This window comes from Lycorma delicatula, chromosome 13 (assembly GCF_047948215.1).
Source record: "Lycorma delicatula isolate Av1 chromosome 13, ASM4794821v1, whole genome shotgun sequence".
Classification (NCBI taxonomy): Eukaryota; Metazoa; Arthropoda; class Insecta; order Hemiptera; family Fulgoridae; genus Lycorma; species Lycorma delicatula.
Window position 1 is genome coordinate 38,202,418 of NC_134467.1, and position 22,956 is coordinate 38,225,373.

The 22,956-nt window shown below is 32.4% G+C and overlaps 1 protein-coding gene across 1 annotated transcript in view; it reads right to left on the reverse strand.

The window, feature by feature from the left end:
- LOC142333689 (uncharacterized) overlaps window positions 1-12,504 on the reverse strand; it is a 30,750-nt gene extending 18,246 nt beyond the window's left edge. The window contains exons 1-2 of the mRNA XM_075381114.1: window positions 12,259-12,504; window positions 7,538-7,669 (exon numbers count right to left, since the gene is read on the reverse strand). Of these exons, the coding sequence (XP_075237229.1) occupies window positions 7,538-7,666 (129 nt within the window). The 5' untranslated portion in view covers window positions 7,667-7,669; window positions 12,259-12,504. The remainder of the gene's footprint in view (window positions 1-7,537; window positions 7,670-12,258) is intronic.
- Window positions 12,505-22,956: the final 10,452 nt, after the last annotated feature.

Genomic DNA, 22,956 nt, shown 5'->3' on the forward strand with positions numbered 1-22,956 from the left:
TCCAGTCTTCTTCAGTGCTGCATTTGCCATCTTCTTTGAAGAGGTAGTAGCAGTCTTTGTGTTTTTTTTTTGCTGGTTGACCGACCTGGGCAGTCGCATATTTCCTTTTATTGTTTGGTTTCACAACGGGAACCACAGCAGCTGGAGATGAACTTTCTACATCCATGGCACTTGTGAATCTTCTTGTAACGTGTCATTCAAATCTTCAGGCAAAATAACAATCGAGGCTTGTGAATAATTTTCAAAACTGCAATCTTCAGGCTGAGTGTTACTGACCAGATCTAAAATTTGATGATACTCTTCTTCTCTACTTGTAAAACTAATGCTCTGAAAAATTTCTGTTTTGTAAGCAGGTCAAGCTCCTCCAATTCAAGCTAGATCTCCTGTCTGTAATCAAAACAGCAACCCTTCAGCTCAAGTTTCATCTTGGATAAAAGGAAGAAGCTGCAAGAGAATCAAATCCAGTGAATTATAGTAATGATTATGTTAATTTTAGATGAACATTTTTTTTTAAGCTTTATGGAAGGGAGTATTGTCATGATGAAGCATCCCATTGCCCTCACTACTACTGTGCCAAAAGTTTTTCTTCAGATGCCTCAGAATCCTGTGTTGATAGTTATCCTCTTGGATGAATTCACAATCCAGACAAACTTTGAATCTTGATGAAAAAACTATAAGTATGCTTTTGCTTGATCTTAGTCTTGAGCTGCCTCGTGGATCTAGTCTGGAGGTTCCAAGAATTCAGACTGCAAATCCAACTTGCATCACTGCTGATGATTCTTGAAGTACAGTTTGAGGTTTCTTGGCAGATTTTGATGAGTTCTCCTGCTCAGAGGTCAAAAGCCTATTTATGAATTTGGCAGACAGACATGGCTGATAAAATAGTAGTTTGCTTCCACTATTCCAGTTAATAAACAATGTCAAACCTCCTTAGGGATGATACAAAAAACCTACTGTGGAAGCTGCCAAATTTTCACTTTTTGGGACTTGACCATCTGTTACCCCAAATCTCTTCATCCTTCAGCGATCTTCTACTCCTATAGAAACAGAAATGTTATTCAAAACAACTTGTCTGAGTGATTATTTCTTTGCTGCAGGTTGGGTGGATCATTTCAAAAGTTTTTGTTGCGGATTTCTCGAGTTTGATCCAAATGAATTTCCTTCTAGAGAGCAGTCTGTGCTGAAATTACAGATGCTTTAATGTACATGATCTTAAAAACAAGAAAAACATTTATTCAGAATGATGCTACTCACCTTGGTACCGTTTCTGTGCATATATGCTCATAGATTTTATCATAGAATTTTTTTATTGCACACTTTATATATATTCTAAAACAAGCACTGAACTGAAATTACTGTCTTTAGTTCAGTACCACAAAGCTCATTAAGATTCTTTTTCATAGATAGGAAATGTAACCACAAGCATGGTAGTCAATCTGTCAGATTGTGGTATCCATTGCTACCAGTATTATTTCTTAAAATGTCCATACTTACTATTTACTACTATTACTTATGATTACTGAAATTAATTTTTTTTTCTGAGATTCATATTCATCTATACTGTTAAATTTTATTTAAATTTATTAAATGAACCACCTAGTACAGAATGCTTAATAAGACGTGTCTTACCTTAATTTTTCATGAAAGTACACTTCATGAAAAATTAATGTAAGATGCGTCTTGTCTAAGTGTTCTGTACTAGGTGGTTTATTTAATAGAATTTAAATATATATATATATATATATATATATATATGTAGACCTTGCCGTTGGTGAGGGGGCTTAAGTGCTCAGTGATACAGAATAGCTGTACCAAAGGTGCAACCATATCGTAGAGGTATCTGTTGAGAGTCAGACTAAGGAATGATTCCTGAAAGAGGGCAGCATCTCCTTCAGTAGTTGTTAAGGGCGTAAGTCAGAACGACTTAAACGGCCATATCAAAATCACTCAGTCCTCTGAGTACTGCGCAGCTGAAAGCAATGAGAAACTACAGCTGCTTTTTTTCCAAAAAAAATGTAGCTCTCTACATTTTCATATAGCAATGATAGAGGCGCCTTCCTTGGTAAAATATTCTAGAGATAAACTAGTCCCCTGTTAAGAATTTCTGGATGGGGACTACTAAGGAAGGGGTCACCTGAAAATTAAAAAATAACATTCGAGTCGGAGCGTGGAATGTTAGAAGTTTAAAAAAGGTTGGTAGGTTAGAAAATTTAAAGAAGGAAATGGATAGGATAAATGTAGATCTAGTAGGAATTAGTGAAGTTCGGTGGGAAGAGGAAAACGACTTTTGGTTAGGTGATTTTAGAATAATTAACTCTGCTTCAAATAATGGACAGGCAGGAGAAGATTTCGTAATGAACAAGAAGATAGGGAAGAGAGTAGAGTATTTCAAAATGCATAGTGACAGAATCATTGTAATAAGGATAAAATCAAAGCCTAAACCGACAATGATTGTTAACATCTATATGCCTACAAGCGCCCATGATGATGATGAGGTAGAGTGTGTATATGAAGAAATTGATAAAGCAATTAAACACATAAAAGGAGACAAAAATTTAATAATAGTTGGAGATTGGAATGCAATTATTGGAAAAGGGCAAGGAAGGAAATATAGTGGGTGAATACGGGCTGGGCAAAAGGAATGAAAGAGGGGACCGACTTATAGAGTTTTGCACGAAGTATAATTTAGTAAGTGCCAACACCCAATTTAAAAATCATAATAGAAGAATATACACTTGGAAAAAGCCAGGCGATACTGCAAGGTATCAGATAGATTATATCACGGTTAAGCAAAAATTTAGAAATCAACTCGTCGACTGTAAAACTTACCCTGGAGCAGACATTGATAGCGACCATAATTTAGTGATAATAAAATGTAGATTGGGGTTTAAAAACCTGAAGAAAAGGTGTCAGATGTATCGGTGGAATTTAGAGAAGCTTGAGGAAGAGGAGGTAAAGAAGATTTTTGAGGAGGACATCGCAAGGGGTCTGAGTAAAAAGATAAGGTAGAAAATGTAGAAGAATGGGAGAATGTTAAAAAGGAAATTCTTAAATCAGCAGAAGCGAACTTAGGTGGAACAAAGAAAGCTGGTAGAAAACTTTGGGTTTCAAATGATATATTGCAGCTGATTGATGAACGTAGAAACTATAAGAATGCTAGTGACGAAGAAAGTAAAAGGAACTATTAACAATTAAGAAATACTATAAACAGCAAGTGCAAACTGGCAAAAGAAGAGTAGATTAAAGAAAACTGTTCAGAAGTGGAAAGAGAAATGAACATTGATAAAATAGACGGAGCATGCAGGAAAGTTAATGAAAATGCTGGGGTTAATTAAAAAAATAATAATGTGTTAAATAAAGAACACCGATTTATTATTCGAAAGGCAAAGTCGATAAGTGGGTGCAATATATTGAAGAGTTATACGGAGGGAATGAATTAGAAAATGGTGTTACAGAGGAAGAAGAGGAAGTCGAAGAGGATGGAAGGGGAGAAACAATATTGAGATCTGAATTTAAGAGAGCATTAAAAGATTTGAATGGCAGAAAGGCTCCTGGAATAGACAGAATATCTGTAGAATTACTACGCAGTGCAAGTGAGAAAGCGATTGATAGATTATACAAACCGGAATGTAATATTCATGAAAAAGGGGAAGTTCCGTCAGACTTCAAAAAAAGTGTTAGTCATGATACCAAAGAAAGCAGGGGCAGATAAATGTGAAGAATACAAAACAATTAGTTTAACTAGCCAATCATCAAAAATCTTAACTAGAATTCTATACAGAAGAATTGAGAGGAGAGTAGAAGAAGTGTTAGGAGAAGACCAATTTGGTTTCACGAAAATATAGGGACAAGGGAAGCAATTTTAGGCCTCAGATTAAAAGTAGACGGAAGATTAAAGAAAAACAAACCAATATACTTGGCATTTATGGACCTAGAAAAGGCATTCGATAACGTAGACTGGAATAAAATGTTCAACATTTAAAAAAAATTAGGGTTCAAATACAGAGATAGAAGAACAATTGCTAACATTTACAGGAACCAATCAGCAACAGTAATAATTGAAGAACATAAGAAAGAAGCCATAATAAAAAAGGGAATCCGACAAGGATGTTCCCTATCCCTGTTACTTTTTAATCTATACATAGAATTAGCAGTTAATGATGTTAAAGAACAATTTAGATTCGGAGTAACAGTACAAGGTGAATAGATAAAGATGCTACGATTTGCTGATGATATTATAGTAATTTTAGCCGAGAGTAAAAAGGATTTAGAAGAAACAATGAATGGCATGGATGAAGTCCTACGCAAGAACTACTGCATGAAAATAAACAAGAATAAAATGAAAGTAATGAAATGTAGTAGAAATAACAAAGATGGACCACTGAATGTGAAAATAGGAGGAGAAAAGATTATGGAGGTAGAAGAATTTTGTTATTTGGGAAGTAGAATTACTAAAGATGAACGAAGCAGGAGCGATATAAAATGCCCAATAGCACAGGCGAAACGAGCATTCAGTCAGAAATATAATTTATTTACATCAAAAACTAATTTAAACGTCAGGAAAAGATTTTTGAAAGTATATGTTTGGAGCATAGCTTTTATATGGAAGTGAAACTTGAATGATCGGAGTATCTGAGAAGAAAAGATTAGAAGCTTTTGAAATGCGGTGCTATAGGAGAACGTTAAAAATCAGATGGGTGGATAAAGTGGCAAATGAAGAGGTGTTACGGCAAATAAATGAAGAAAGAAGCATTTGGAAAAATATAGCTAAAAGAAGAGACAGACTTATAGGCCACATATTAAGGCATCCCGGAATAGTCGCTTTAATATTGGAGGGTTAGGTAGAAGGAAAAAACTGTGTAGGCAGGCAAAGTTTGGTATATGTAAAACAAATTGTTACGGATGTAGGATGTAGGGGGTGTACCGAAATGAAACGACTAGCACTAGATAGGGAATCTTGGAGAGCTGCATCAAACCAGTCAAATGACTGAAGACAAAAAAATTATATATATAAATAATTATAATTACATATAATATAATTAATAATTATTAATAAGTTTTCCAATATTAGACATTTGTACTGTACTAAAAATAAAATAAGAATTATAAATTAAATTGTGCTTGTTGATTCTTAACTGCTTCAATTTCATCTGAATAATTTTGAAATTATTCATTCTGTTTACTAAATAACTGACGCCAGCTGGTTCTTGCCGGCAGTGAAGCTGCAGCCTGCCTACAATCTCAAACTTAATTGGAAGTCAATAGGGAAACTATTATATATTTTCCCTATTGCAGAATTTGCAATTACAAAAAATTGTTTATTATTTCCAAAACTTCATCTGAACAATCTTTTTGCTTTCTACTTGTGGTAGTAGACATTAAGTTCATGAAAAATCACTAGGTAACTCGAAAATTATATCACTTTCATTTAATTATTCATAACTGTTAAGTTTCTTCAACCTGTAAAAAATAAACATACCTGATATTCACTACCAAACATTTTGTCAAGCATAAAGTTTATAATATTGTGAAACATGAATATGGAGAAAATCACAATTTTGTAATACTCACACACATTTTGATAGTGTCTTTATAGCTTTGTTTCTATTTAATCATATCTTCATACCAAGTTTTGTTGCATTTGCATTTAATTTCATCATGCTTTATTTTATACAATGCCTATACTTTTCAAATATTCATGATGACATAATTTTTTTTATTATAAACGCTTATTAAATAGCTAATTATTTTGTATTAAAAGAAAACAAGCATGTTTTTGGAAGAAAAAAACAAAAATTTTCATTATTTGAAGGTGTAAAATTTAAATGAGAAATAAAATTGTGAAAATGAATTATGATACTAATGAGATCATATTTCTTGAATACAAAAATCCATGACAAACCATAATAAAAAGGTATTTTAGGAAGAATGGAAAAAGTAAAACTTAAACTATATTGGAACAATCTCTAGGAGAAATAATTCCACCAAAATCCTTGTATACTAAAAAACCAAAAATTGTGTTTAAAAAAAAAACAAATTGTATGTAAACTGTTCAAACAAAACCTGATGTATTAAAATCTCATGAGTACATAATTGGACATATATTAGCAACATTATGATGCAATAGTTCTTATGTCAAACGTTGCTCATTTGCAGTGTAAGACCGAAAAAAAGGGTCATTGAATTATTACAGCAACAAATCAATTTTAATAAATTGTTAGTCGAAAAATATCAACAAAAATGAAGAGCAAATATTACAGCTAGCTGGATAATACGGATAAAATTTGCGATGAAGTCATCAAATAAAAAACTAAGTGGCTGTGCAGGGTCAAACATACTAAGGCCTAAAGCAGTACGACCCCCCATACACATACATATAAGTATGGTGATCATGTCAAAAAAAATATACATATATATATATATATATATATATATATATATATATGTGTGTGTGTGTTTGGTCCACATGAACTAGTTGGAAAATGTAAATATTTAAAAATAAACAAATAACCAATTTTTGACATGATCACCAAACTTCTCCCTTAAATATATAGTTGTCCTAGCTATATTCGCCAGGAAAGTAAAAATATATTTGTAAAAAAATAGCTCTGAAGTAACCTAGAATTAGTTTCTTTATTTAGCTTTTATACATACCTCTTTGATAATGTCAGCAAATGCTTCCATGTTATCCATTCTATATTGATATATCTCTTGGTCTATCAGCAAAAGAAGCAAATAAAAACACTATAAAATTGACATTTTATCAACACCAGCTGCCATTTTTCTTGATTCATTTATCACCTTTCATTTTTTCAGAATCACATCAACAAAGAAGTGAACTTTTTCATAACTTTCTTTTCGCTTGTGGATCAACTTTTTTCATTTTATTGACTAATTTTAAATTGCATTATGTTTTTTTTGTTTTATCAGAATATCTTTTGCTTTTTATTTCCACAAACAAATTGATTTAAATTGATTTACAAATTTGCGCGCTAATAATTATATATTGACATATAAAATTAATATAAACAAGAATTTCATACAAATACGCAGTGATAAACAAAACGAGCAAACAGATGTTTGTACAAAACTTCTTAAAAGGCAACAAGACATGGAAATAAACAAAAAAAAAAAAATATTTGAGGGAGTTAAATTTCTTTCAAGCCACGGAATTTCATGGAACTCAATCAATCAAGTTATTGAATTTAAATTGAAAGTACATCCATTCACTCAATCTTCCACTATACCTTAATAATGCACAAGTAAGACGTAGGTTAAGAATATGAAAAGCCTTTAAGATTTATTTACTATTCTCATGATGCCATAAGTAATTACATACTACTGCCTACAGCAGTAGAAATATCTTCTCAGCGTCATTTAGACATGGATAACGACCAGTTTCTAAAAGTAGTAATGTTACCAGGAGATAATTTATATTAAAACAAAATTTTGATATATTAATAATTTCAAAATTACAAAAGATTATCGTAATAATGGTCAGAGAAAGAAATAATCAACATATTAAAAAAAAACTTACATCATCTTTTATTTTATCTGGTTCCAGAAACAAGCATTCAGTCTGCTCAACTTCATTCAATTCTGTCTTTACTTGAATATTAAAACACGATGAATTTTCATCAAATGTTTTACATACTTGTGCACTCATTACCTGGAGAAGAAAAAATATGTTAAATAAATGTCCATTGTAAATACATCATTAATTTATTTAGATTAAATTTTTTACAATTCATCCTTTTTTTCTTTTTCCTCTGTACATTAAATAACTATATATATATTTTTAGTCTCGGCAAAGAAACAGAATTAGAGAACAATCTTACCTTTACTTTTTTATGTTCCAAATTTTCTCGCGCCGAAGTTCATTTTTAGTGATATTTTTACTAATTCTTCATCTGTTTACATTTACACATTAAAATTTATCATTTTACTTTTTATTTTGTAAAAATTTTCATTAATAAAATTTAAAAACATTTTAAAAATTCAGAACAAATATTTGTTCAGTAAGAGAATGAAAAAGTATTGCAATAACTATTCATTTATCAATATCTTAATTTTGTATGCCAACTTAAATAATTTTAATTAGAATGTCCCCATTAAATTCTGTTTGCAGATTTATAAGGCTGAATTCACTTTTATATATATATATATATATATATATATATATATATATATACATATATAAAAATCAATGTTTGTTTGTCTGTCTGTTCCAACTTCTCGAAATCTATCGGACAGATTTGTCTAAAAGTTTGCACAACTACACTTTGAAGCCCTATGGTGAACACAGGCTGCTAATTTTTTTGGATCTCCGACATAACAAAATGTTACAACGAAATTTAAAACACTTTATTTCTTCCTTAAAACTTAATTTTCAAAATGACTTTGATTTTCAAGAAAAATTTAATTTTTAGTTAAAATTTTTTTGAATTGATCTTTTTTCAAAACATCATACAATGCCTAAAAGACATTCTTCAATCGGGAAAAATACAAAAACAAACACGTATGTTGAAAACTGTTCCTGTGGCAGACTGAAGACGATAGACAGTCAAATTGGAAAGCGACCAAATACACACAGCCCAATCCTGTTTGACTGAAACAATTGAGCAACGGGAAATGCGATATGCCACCGTTACTGTATGTGTAACTGACTGCACCTGCCTCCGGTTACTTGACTAATAAATATAAAATAAAAAGATTGACCACCACGAGAAATGCAAGTAACCATATAGCACGAGCGAAGCTGCGACTGGGAGCTAGTATATATATATATATATATATATATATATATATATATCATTTTTCTAAAATTTCCAATTTTTTATTACTATTTTCATGTTCAATATATATTCTTTCGTTTATTTCTAAATTAGTTATATTATGATTATTATTTATTAAATGGTCAGCTATATTTGAGAAACCTATTTTTTTATTTTTAAATGATCTAAAATGTTCATTAAATCTACCTTTAAAGGACGTATTCATTTTACAATTATATATCTTTTTACAATTGATGAATTTTATTTTATAAATACCAGAAGAATCATATTTATTTTTTGCTTTTTTATTATTATTATATTTTAAATGTTTTATTATGTGATTAACAGGTTTATAAACAGGCTTATATTTAGATTAAAAAAGTAAAAAATAAATACATTCTTCCGGTATTTATAAAATAAAACGCATCATTTGCAAAAATATATATATATTGGTAAAACGAATAGGTCCTTTAAACATAGATTTAATGAACATCTCAGATCATTTAAAAATTACTGCATACAGCCCACCGCATGACGTGCATGCTATAAGATCTTGGCTGGGAGTTATTGTCACATCCCCTGTACAGTCCAGACCATGCTCCCAGTGATTTTCACCTGTTCGGGCCCTTGAAATTATTCCTGGAAGACCAGCATTTTAGTAGCAACGATGTGGTGAAACAGTCAGTCCTATCTTGGTTTCAACGATATGCCAAATCATTCTACATTGTGGATATCGAGACACTAGTGAAACACTGGTATAAATGTAGCAGAGGATTACATCAAGTAATAAAAGTATCTTTTACTATCATAAGTGTGTACATTTATTAAAAATTAATAGTCACAGATTGTCCTGAAAACTCCTCATATATATGTATAATTTCTAACACTGAATTTAGGATTTAAATTATTCTGGATTCAGGAATATCTTCAATTTTTTAAATTGGTGAAAAATTTAAAAAAACTTCAAATCATTAAACTAAATGCTTATCTAAAAACTAAAGTACAAAATGGGTATAAAAAATATAAATTAATTTAATTTGGAAAACCAAAAATGTTTTCTTTAGTCCACATAATTTTATATGTATTCCTAAATAAAAGAATTGGTTAATTATATACAGTAATGGTCTCACCTCTGCGAAATTTAGAATTTATATAGGTCTAAGTTATTCATTACAACTGAAATTATTCATCAGAACATTCACCCAAGTTATGTCCCTCATAAGATAGACAGTAACAACACCCAAAATTTGTTTCTTTGTACTTTACATTATTTACTGACTAAATAATATGGTTTCAGTTAAATTTAGTTAAAAAAAGGGTTAGAAATGTTTAAAGTCAAGTTGGGCATAAGTCTTTCTGCTTCAGATAAATGAAGGTAAGTTTCTATCAAATTTATAAATTACTTGTAAATCAACATAACCTTGTAAACTTGTAAACCTACCTAAATTCAATTAAAGTTCACTTAAACCAAAATAGGTACTTACGTATTAACCCCACCGCAGCTACAGCTGCTGTTTAGGTTATGTTGACTTCGTACCTATATGTTAACTTCGTGTACTGACAAATCATACTTATTTCAAAATAACCTAACTAAATATAACCTACGCTCGCTAACCTCTTATAATTAACATAAAATATGCATAATATATACAACTTATTAATAACCTTAATGTTATAGCAGTGAAATCCAATTAATGTTAATCCACCAAAATCCGATTGACTACTTTGTTTTTAAATAGCTGTAGCTGCGCTGGTGTTAATACATAAGAGGTTAGCGAGCATAGGTTATATTTAGTTAGGTTATTTTGATATACGTATGATTTGTCAGTACACGAAGTCAACATAACCTAAACAGCAGCTGTAGCTGCAGTGGCATTAATACGTAAGTACCCCAAATTATTTACTCCGTAAATAATGTTAAATATTTGCACATTTAACAAAACTATCACCTTAAACTTAATTTAGTCTCTTTTTCTGTTTAGCATACAGAACCAACATAAGATATTACTTCAGAGAATGATATGTATGAATGTAAATGAAGTGTAGTCTTATACAGTCTCAGGTTGACCATTCCAGAGATGTGTGGTTAATTAACACCCAACCACCAAAGAACACTGGTGTCCATGTTCTAGTAGTAAGGCAGTAACTGCCTTTCCTAAGATTTGAGCCTTAGAGCTCTCGACTTTGAAATCAGCTGATTTGCAACAAGTTCACCACTAGATCAACCCAATGGAGCTTAATTTAGTTGAAAAATAATGCCATTAAATTAATAAATATATAAATTATTTATTAAATGATCTTACGAATGTTCTTTTTTTCAGTTATTAATTTTTTTAATACAGCCTCTAATATATGCAGCAATAAATGCAATATAAATCATGGAGTAATGGCTTTCGACAGTCTGGGAAGAGGAAAACAGAACACGACCCTTTTTTATCCATGGAAATCATTCCTAACATACTACTAAGTATAGATGGAAATAAAATAAATAATTATTCATTTGAAAAGATCAATGTGCAAGTCGCACATTGATACTTCATACTGATATTCCCTTTAATCACTTTTAACATGACTAATTGCAGAATACATTTTTCATCATAATAATAAAGTATTCTTTATATAATAAGATCATGTATTAAAATACAATGTAATTTTATAATTTCAATTAATATAAACATTACATTACCTACTCTAAACTTATTACCTATATTTACTAACCACACCTTATCGTAGTTTTATACAATGGACATTTCAAAACAAGGAAAATAAATTTTTTACAAATATTAAGAAATCATTATTCAAATTTGGTTATCATTAAAAGAAAGTATAATACACAAAAAAATTGTTACAATTCTGGTGAAAAAAAAATTAAAACCAATCGTTTCAATTCTTTTTACATGATTATCAGTACCTACATATACAATATTTCTCCAAATTATTTATTAAAAATTGGTGAATATCTTATAACATTTTTAAAAGAATTCAAACAAAAATAGTTCTGATTAACGTTGAGTTATACTTCTAAGAAAAAGTCAATAAAATTAAATATCTAAAAAAAGGAAATTATTAAGTTTAAAAAAGAAATGAAACTAAAATTGCATTTCATTTTAAAATTGCTTGCATCGGTAACTCAATTCGATGAGCATCCAACGAACACAAATTTCGGATTTAATTTTTAAGATTTGAAACAATACTTCGACCTGTTTATCAGAGATTACAATCTAACCTCTTTCTATGATCAAACGAAGACTTAAGAAGGAATCATCCAATAAAAGAAATACAACAAATAATAAAGATTACAAGTATTCAATAGAGATTATTTAAAAAAATAATAAATCCGTATTAATTAATGCTACAGATAAATAGCAAAACTGAAATTAAAAATACTGGGCTACACACAAAATTTCCGGAACAAGAAGCTGTTATAAAACAAAAACACAGAAAACCATACATTGAATTATTTTAATACAATAATAAAACTTACAATCAGTAGTATAAATCTTTAAATCAGTAGTATAAATATATTATAATTATTATACACACAATTACCACAAACAGACGGCGTCACCTGAACCCGAATAAAAACAGGTCCTTAAACATTGATACCAACAGACGGATTTCGATTTCACTGTATAAAAAAATGTATAACAAAGTTATTCAGGAAGAATGTAACAAACTTCCAGGTTTTATTGGTAAAAATAAAGAAGAAAGTTTATGTAAGCATAGGTTTGGAAACGTTTCGTTAGCGAGTGTCAGCAGGCGAAAGTTTTTTCCCTGATTTTTGCGCTTTCGTAAAATTAAGCCCGACTGTAATTCTTGTGATCCAAATTAACGGATAAATTTAGTGGATTGTATTAAATTTGACGTAGATTTTGAAAAAAAATAAATAGGTTTCAGAATTGCATTGTTGACAGATTTTTTTTAATTAATCTGGCGTAAAAAACATTAGACTGGGGGTTGAAAAACATACTATTTTATGTTTGGCGTAAAATAACTTTCTTAAATGAGTAATAAACATAAAAAATCTTAAACAAAACTTGTAGTTAATCTGATTCAGAATAAAATGGTAAAAATAAAGTTACTGAAAATTATTTCTGCAGACCACATCACCATATGTTAAGCATAATTTCTTATATCTATCTCTCATCGTACGAGGTGCTACCCAAAAGTTAGGGGAATATTACCATAAAAATAAAATAGGTTACCATAACTTATAATTTTCACTGTCTCCTTCAAAGTAATCCCTTTGGGCATTGATACAGTGATCCCAGCGTTTTTCCCATGATTCCATGCATCCCTGGAAGTCTGCAGGTGTAAGTGATCGAAGCACGTTCTGCGTTTCTTCCTGAATCTCTTCAATTGTGTTAAAACGACGGCCTTTCAATCGAAATTTTATTTTCGGAAAGAGAAAAAAGTCGCACTGGGCAAGGTCAGGCGAATAGGGTAGGTGGGGAATTTTTTGGATGTATTTTTCAATTCACTACAGACAACTACGCAATTTTGTTTCTGGTGGCTGTCAACAGTTTCGGTACGAATTTTGCAGCAATGCGTCTCATGTTCAAATTGTCCGACAAGATGCGTTGCACGGACCCATATGACATTTGTACGATTGCACAAACATCATGGATTGTTTGTCTACGATCTGCAACAATAGCCTCTCGCACTTTCGCCATGTTTTCCGGTGTTGCGCTTGTTGATGGTCTTCCTGAACGCTCATCGTCATCGACTGTCGTTCGTCCATCTTAGAATCGTTTGTACCACAAAAAAGTTTTACTTTTACTCTTAGCATTGTCACCAAATGCTTCCACAAGCATGCTATGGGTTTCTGCACCAGTTTTTTAAGCATGAAGCAAAATTTGATGCAGGTTCTTTGCTGTTCAAAATCTGCCATTTAGAACTTCGCCGAAGCAGTAAAACACAATTACACAACCGCACGAAAGTCAACAATGCAGCCTCTCACTGTCACAATTGTTGGAACACTGATTCTCAAAGAATACTGTTAGCCAGTAATACCAGCAATTGTTCGCGCGTGAAATTCAAATTCCCCGAACTTTTTGGTAGCACCTCGTATAGCGAAAAAGTCACTATTTTTGACTTGAGCTAATAATTTTTTTTACGTTTAATGTCATGCTTTCAATTCTGCAGTACACGGTATCATACTTAGCTAACAATTGACCCAACGTATAGTCATCGTATCTTTCATAACAGTTAACAACAGCTCTTCACAGGTTGTATGAGCGTTTCTCCACTTTATTATTCTTAAGCTCACTAAGAAAAATGCCTCAACTGCTTTTTTAATACTGCTTGGAAAAAATTAAGTTTTCTTTGTACAGTTTTTCTCTGACAATTTTTGATAAAATAATACTTACATATGTTTTCTAACATTGAATCTTTTCTTACTGCGAAGGAGTATCTGAAAGTAGTCCTTCATCTCTTTACTAGTTTTACTAGATGTCCCTTCTTTCATATTGACAAACACCACTTCTGGCTGCTGTCAGGACAGACTAGCTTCGCATTTCTCTTTTAAAACCTCAGCCTAAAGTTTACGCTGAGGCTGTGGGATAGAAACAGGGACAGAAACTGTCTCCAGCCAGTAGACTGGCTGTCTAGCAGCCAGTAACAGTAAACAGAATAAATGACAGATATGGGGTAAGCATACATCTCAGGAATAGTCAAACTGAGAATGTACAAGACTACACTTCATTTACACTCATACATATCAACCTCATTCATCCTCTGAAGTATTAACTGAACGACAGCTACCGGAGGCTAAACAGGAAAAAGAAAAGAAAGATATGGAGTAAGCAAAGATTAAAGATTGTTGACTACTGATACACATGCAACATGTTAATTACTGCAACTGGTTTATATTTAATCAGCCAATTAAAAATGTTAGAGCAGCATATTTTGGAATAGTCCAAGTATTCTTTTTTCCAATTTTCCTATATGAGATATGAGCTAATAATTTAAAAAACTATGTGTTCTAGAAATAACTGAATTAATAAGTACCATGATAATATTTAATGAATAGCAATGATTTCTCAAAATGAATGAGTCCTTACTTAGTGCTAAGGCCTAATTCATGTTAATTAATTTCTCCAAGTTCGTCATTGCAACTACTTTATTAATTGCAATATTACCTTTGTTGCTATTCACTTATTATCTGATATTATAACCTTAGTAAAAGTGGTTTGTATGACTGATACACATGCAACATGTTAATTACTGCAACTGGTTTATATTTAATCAGCCAATTAACAATTATAAAATATTTTTATATTTCTTAATACATCCTTAAACAGTATAAAATAAAAAAATTACAAAAATATATTTGATTACATATAAAAAATTATTTAAAAAAAACTTTTATTTAACTAATATTAATATTAATAAAAAAGGAAACAAATAAGTAGAAACCCTCTAAAACATACAAAAATAAGAATTAAATTAAATTGAGAATTTAAAAAAAAAATAATAATTTATTAACAAATATAAAAATGCACTGAAAAGTAAAAAATAAATAATTGCAATAATTATTAAATTTTAAAATTAAAGGTAATGAAAATATTTAGTTAAATAATAGCGTGGCACAGTTTTTATAATTTATTTAAAACCACACAACATTTATTTTTACAATTAATTTTCATTTTCAATAACGACACGAGTAGTTAGAAAGGTCTGCTGGAACCTCTTCAGTTGAGACTGACTAGCTACAAGTATCAATCTGGGAAAATGGACCCACTCGCTTTCTTTGTATCTGTTCTCATATAGTTGAAGTTCATCTTTGAATTCTGGTTGTAATCTAAACCAAATTGAATGCATTCTTTCCGCTAAAATTTTCATTTTAATTAATTATGAATTTTTATTTAACGAATTCATAATTACAATTACAATTATAATAATGATATTATTAATAATTTTTAAGATTACTGTCAAAATTTAATAACTTGTGCAAGATTTCTAAATTTAATTTTTATTTTTAATCTTATTAACCCTTAAAGGTCATCTCGGTGCAAATTTGAACCATCAAAGAATTAAAACTTGAGTTATTTTATTACAGATAAATATAAGTATATACATATACTAAACAACCTCGTTAAACAAAAAATATATTTTAAAATACAGCTAATGTCTATAAATACTTATTCGAAAAGATAAGTATGTTAATAAGATAAGTAAGTTGCGCCACGCTTTTATTTAACTAAATATTTTCATTACTTTTAATTTTAAAATTTAATAATTATTACATTTATTTATTTTTTACTTTTCAGTGCATTTTTATAATTGTTAATATATTTTTTTTTTTTTTTTGTTTAAAATTCTCAATTTGATTTAATTCTTATTTTTTACTTTTTAGAGGGTTTTTTTCTAATTTGATTCCTTTTTTTATTAACGTTAATATTAATATTAGTTAAATAAAAGCTTTTTTAAAAAATAATTTTTTATACGTAATCAAATATATTTTTGTAATTTTTTTTGTATTTTTTTACTTTTTAGTCTTAATGAACAATAAACTTTTTACATCCAAAAAAAATATTCTTAATAATATTTATATCTGAATATTATTGTTTGTTTATTAAAATTAAAAAAAAAAATTAAAAATATTTATTTTTACATATCAAAGTTACATACGTGTAACAAATTTCATTGATTTTCATACGATAATTGATGAGAAATAAAAATTTTAAGCAACATGCATGAATTTAGCGTAGAGGTATCATGTGGGTAGGTGGGGGTGGGTCATATCAAAATGCCGTCGACATGTAGCATTGTATTGTCATCGAAGTTACATACAAATTGTAGTGATTAAATTTCATTGATTTTCAAACAATAGTTCATGTGAAATAAAAGTTTTCAGCAACATGCATGAATGGGGTTAGTGCTTGGTGGGGGGGGGGGGGGGGTGTGATATCCAAATTCTAACACCGTAGTATTGTATTGTCTTTGAAGTTACATACGTGTACCAAATTTCATTGATTTTCATACGATAGATCAAAAGATATAGCAGTTGCAAGATTTAATTATAACTAAAGCAAGTTAAATAAAAGCTTATAAAAAGAACACCTTAACACCTTAAGAAGATACATTTTCGGGTAACCTGTTTGCTTACAGATTGTGATATTTCATTGTAAATAAATAATAATTTTGACTTACTCTGTACATACAGATACACATAATACATATGGAATGTGGATAAAGAATAACAATATTAGATACACTTTGATTTATTTTGCACAATTTCATTATGGAAATTTAATATTCAGTAGAAACTAAATGAAAATTTAATCACTATATAATATCACAATATACAAATACATTTATTGTTGCACTTACTCATATACTTTATGTTTGGTTCAAAACAGCAAAGAAAATACTTTTAATCAAATAATTTTTGCTGTATACAAAATGTTTATTTTCTGAAAGAATAATACATTATAATAGACTGCAAACATCGCTGTATAAAAATATTAACTAAATGTGAAAACATCCAATATTTTGTTATTTTGGATGACTGATGATAATTCTAACATCTACATTAACAAAAGCAAATAGCCATGTAATAAACTACACTACTAAGTAGTTTAAATAGTTTATTACATGTATGTAGTATGTTTGTTAATACTACTATATGATAACTGCTTAATTTGCTGTAGACAGTTGAGTTTCATATAATTAATTCAATCACAAAACACCTATTTCTGCAAACAAATAATTGTTACAATAAAAAAGTAGTATTCCAGATTTTATTGTATATTAATTAGATTTTTATAGAATAATTTACTGAAAGTTGTACAGCTCAGAAATCGCATATATCAAGAAAAGTAAAATTTCAAAAAGTAAAGAGAAAAAAATTTTGGCTTACTAAATAGAGACAGTTGTTACTTTTTGGTTTTTTTATAACATCATTATCATCAAAATAATCACTGAAACAACTTATATATATATATATATATATATATATATATATATATATATATATATAAAATATAGATAATATCAGTTAAAGAAAATTATCACTCAGGGTAGTGAACTACCACCAGTAAAATACTGAAAAATGTGGACAAGATTTTGGAACTCATCCGTGAATTATCTATTAATTTTGTAATTTGGTTTGGGGTTTACCAAGAAAAATCTTAACAAGCATCATTCACATGACTATGAAGTTAGTTATTAGGTTCTGTATCTTTGTGTGAATGAAAGATTGACCTCGCAATATTTATTAATGGACCAATCAGTATGGCTTTCATCCTGGTAAGGGTACCGATAGTGCTATACTCAAGGTTATGTTATGAGTGTAGTGTCAGCCAGCAAGGCGGAATATATATTGGGTATCTATTTAGATACCCAATCTGGAATCTTTAATAACCTGTGGTGGCCCTCTGCCATTTATCAGTTAAAAAGAAGGGGATGTACTGAAAATGAGTTGTAAGTTCTGCAAAGTTATTTCAGTTATCGAGATGTGCTGCTTCGCGAAGGCAGCCATGAGGTTAGTAAGACCCTGTCTAAGAATTGCCCTCCCAGGGCAGTGTGTTGGGTTCTCTGTTATGGATGGTAGAGTTTGATTCTATTCTGCGGCAGAGGTTGCCCAGTGGGTGTTGCATGATGGCTTATGCTGATGACAGGTCTCTGCTGGTCGAAGGATGCTTGTAGTGTAGTTCGTTTTATTATCAGCTCAAACAGTCCAGTCTTGTTTAAGACTTGACAGGTTTCTTTTTGTATGGATAACATTGAATAATTAGTAGTACACCAATGGAAATGTTGCAACTGGCATTTGCATTGGTGGCATCCTGACTGAGGCACGAACAAAGCAGAGGTCCGCCAAGCAATTTGCAGCCTGGCTAGGAACAAAGCCCTTGGATATGATGGTATCACGGAGGAACTCCTTGTTCGCACTCTGCCTGTCATTCTTGGTGTATTGACTAGGGTTTTCAATAGGTTGCTGTTTGCTGGGCACTTCCAAACGTGTTGGAAACGAGGTGTTTTGAAGATGCTTTTCAAGGGTGGCGACAAGGAGCCCACTGTCAGTTCCTCATACCGTCCTCTGACGCTCTTGCCCGTAGTAGGTAAGGTTTTCGGGAAGGTCCTGTACCTCCGCATCAATAGTAAGTTAACTTCTAACCATATGGTGATGGACGATCAGTATGGGTTCCGTCCTGGTAAGGGCACAGAGGATGCGATAATTAGCGTTATGGATTTGGCTTCAGGCAGCGACTGAAAGTATGTACTCGGTGTCTTCTTGGACATATTCGGGGTGTTCAATAACTTGTGGTGGTCCTCAGCGTTGTTGCAGTTGCACGCGAGACGAGATTAGAACTCTCAATAGAACTGTCGTTCTTCGTGACAGCAGTTCTGAGGTAGGAAAGACCCTGTCTAAAAGTTGTCCACAGGGCAGTGTTCTAGGTTCACTCGTTTGGGTCGTTGAGTTCAATTCTCTCATGTGATTGCGAATGCCTGGCGGCTGTCGTATCGTGGCTTATGCCGACGATGGGGTCCTGCAGGTCGAGGGGAATTCGCGTGCCGAGATCGAGCTCAGAGCGACACAAGCATGTAAGGTGCTAAGGTTGTGGAGTCTTCAGCATAAGGTGGTTTTCAGTGCGGAGAAAACCACTATGATGTTTTTGAAGCGCCGACTAGCCGCAACCAGCTATCCGCGGGTTGTGATGGACGGCCTTACAATTAGGTATGTCAACGTTCAGAAGTAGCTAGGTGTTATCCTTGATGAGAGGCTTCTCTTCAAGGAGCACCTCCAGTTTGTGGCGAAGAAGGCTATTGATGCCTTCTTCGGCGCCCGTAGAGTGATCCATCCCGATTGGGGGTTGAATTATCGTACCATGCGTATTCTCTACAAAGGTGTCTGTGAGGCCATTATGTTATACGCTGCGCCCGTCTGGGCTCATCGTTTGCAATTTTAGAGTTATATGGACATTCTGTTACGAGCCCAGCGTCTTCTGTTGTAAGCTGTTGTCAACGGTTACAGGATTGTTTCGCGAGAGGCCGTTACTGTGATCGCCAGCATGAAGGCAGTGGATATTTTAGCTACAGAGCGTAGCCAGCGGTACATCTCTAAGAAGGAAGGCCTTCTTACATCACGGCCTATGCGGGAAATTGAAGACCAAGGTTTTGACTCTTGGCAAGCTAGGTGGAATGAATCTTCTACTGGTCGATATACGTATGGTATCTTTCCAAATGTTAGGGAATTGCGTGCTATTAGCTGGGTTTCCCCAATCAGTATACTACTCAATTTCCTGTCGGGACATGATGCCTTTAGGGACAGTCTAGCGAGGTTTAGGTTGGTTAATTCCGGCTTGTGTAGGGTCGATGACAACACGGTGGGCCATGTCCTATACATCTGTCCGCGGTACCAGAGTTGGTAGGGAACTTGAGAGAGCAGACGCCTTTTTGGATCTGCGAGTTAACTGGAGGACTCGCAGTGAGTGGACGATTGTGGCTGGCTTCCTAAAATTCCTCGCCCAATGCAGGACGGCCGAAGGGATTTAGTAGAGTAGGAACCCGGGTGGCTAGGGTCCGCCTGGGCAGTTTGATTGACCGAAGGTAGGCGCTTCGGCAACGAGTCACGGTTAGTTATAAAAGGTGTCAATTGATTTGTTAAGCCGTTGGCGGAGTTGCGGCCGCTGCCAACGGGCATGGAATTCCTTGTCCCGGGTGGGTGCGGTCGCGCTTCGACGGGGGCATTTGTATGAGCATACGACACTGTCGGCGGGACGTGGCTGCATACCGTTTAGGTGGCATGCAGCGGCATTTTGACGGCGGTTAATGGATGAAGGTGAATGTCACGCGGGACTCCGCGATGGAGCTGAGCGGGAGTAGGCGTTCATTCTCCTTTCCCGGGTAGACCAGACCGGAGTCCGTTTAATCTTTTCACTTATGTATGAGTTATAAACGTTAGCTGGGTTCATTAAGGGAACTAGGTCTAAATTTCGTTGCGATCAACACTTTTAGTGGGGAAGTTGTTATATTGCCTCGAATTCGAGACATTCACGAAATTGGCTCATTAAATTGTTAGAACTAAGCGCAGGGTCTTCGATCTTCCGCGAGTAGGTTTATAGCTTAGTTCCTGAGAGCAACGTCGTAGCATTAAGTGTCGGATGTCTTCTTCAGAAGGCAGAATTAAAATCTGTTATCGGGGTTAACTTACCGATGTAGATGTCCCTCGGGGCATCTACATCGGTGGCATCTCACGAGGCCGGACTGAACACTGTGGAATGTGATCAGTTTGAGGGCGAGAAGATGTCCTCCGATTAAGCCACTCTTGGCTAGGAACGGAAGGGGTGGTGTAGCGACCTGACACGCTACGAGGCGGGATCTTCCCCCTCGGGGGGGGAATCGAGATGAGGCAAGAACAAGGTTGAGAGATGTCTTTTGCCTGAGGTTTTGAAGATACCTGAGGTAAAGCCCATCTGGGCTAGGTACAGAGGGGGTGACGTGGTAACCGGAATCATTACATGTCTTCGCCTATGAGGTCATAATGTTACTAAGTAATACCATTGAAAATTGGAAACTGTTGTATTACTGGATTTGAGGATTAAGGCGACTGTCACCTTAATCCATTCGGCTACACCAGCTTCATATGGATGCAGGGACCATCCCAACCTCATAGGGGAAGACAGCTGTCTTGTGATACTTTCAGTCACCACACCACCCTCCCAGTTCTTAGCCATGATGAGCTTTAACGGGAATCATCTTTCGCCCTCTAACTTTTTACACCTCGTAGTAATAAGCCAGGCCTCGTTGGGATGCCACTGATGTAAATGCCTTGGTAGACATTTACATCGGTTATTCTTTTCTCAGCTTTTGCCTTCGCTGTAGGCCTTGTCCTGGATATCTTGAACGTCCTACATCGTTGCCCTCTGAACTAGCTAAACAAGTTCGCAGAAGTATGAACCCTGCGCCTAGTTCTACTTTTACTGAGCCACTTTAGGATACATGGACCATGCATATCACAAATGTTTAGGATACAAAGTGTTTATCATACATTCTGCATGAACAGAACAGCTTTAGTAATAGCCGTTCATATTTAAGGCTGGTTGTTAGCATTTACTTATCTTTATAAAAGATTTTTTAACTGAAATCTATATTTTTGCTACTTAATAATGTTACTTTCAGTACATCTTCCCTTTGTTACATATTTTATCTCCTGTAATTGTAACTAAACATGTACTTTCTGATCTTAATTTACATTGCTATAAATCATTTGTAATAATTACTTAGGGCGGTGTCATTTCTACGATTATGTGTCCTTGTTCCTTTTATATTCATATTGCATTTATGATCACAAAATAACTTTGAAAAGTATGAATAAAATAATTTTGTAATAAACAAGTATCAGTCATTCAAAAGAGTTAATTTCAGACCCAATTTGCCATTGAAATGTCAACTGTTTAATAAATTCTCTGTCCAGAGTAAAATGCTATGATACAGACTAGTATTTTGTATCATTACAAGACAAAATTTATTTATAACACAAGTTTTTGGTGATCAATCCAAAAATGATTGGCTTAAAATTAATGTACAATTTTTGTACTACATAGGTTTTTTAATATATTTTTATATTTTAATAAATAAAATGAATTTTTAAAAATTTGCTTTTAAATTAATTATTATCAAATGATTAAAGTTGTTAAAATGTTAAGTTCATACTTAACTAGAATATGGAATTTTAGGTGATAATGCAAATTGTTAAATTTTGTTAGGCTAATCTGAAACCTAACAATTTTATTTTGCAAGATTGCTTTTATTTTCTGTTTAAGATTCCCTTCAACTCCTGTACGGGTTCCATTGTTTTTATGTATTTAAATTTTATTATTTAATTACTAAACATGTGTATTGTTTAACAAATAATTTTTATTTGATAAAAATTGTACATATCCAAAAAATTTCATTTCTGATTTCTTTGGTAACTATTAATAAAGTTATTTTTAATATATATTTTTTATATAGCTTTATTTATAGTTGTCTACTGTCATCTCCTGATCCAATCCTCCTTATAATATTATTTACCATGAAAAATTTTGTTTGCAAAACATATTTATTTATTTTAAAATAAGATTTTTTTATTTATGCCAAAAGCATCTAGGAAAATTATATTCAGAGTTACTGAGTTATTTAATGATACAATTTATTTGTTTTTACATTTTCCCTTTAACACAAGATAATTTACAAT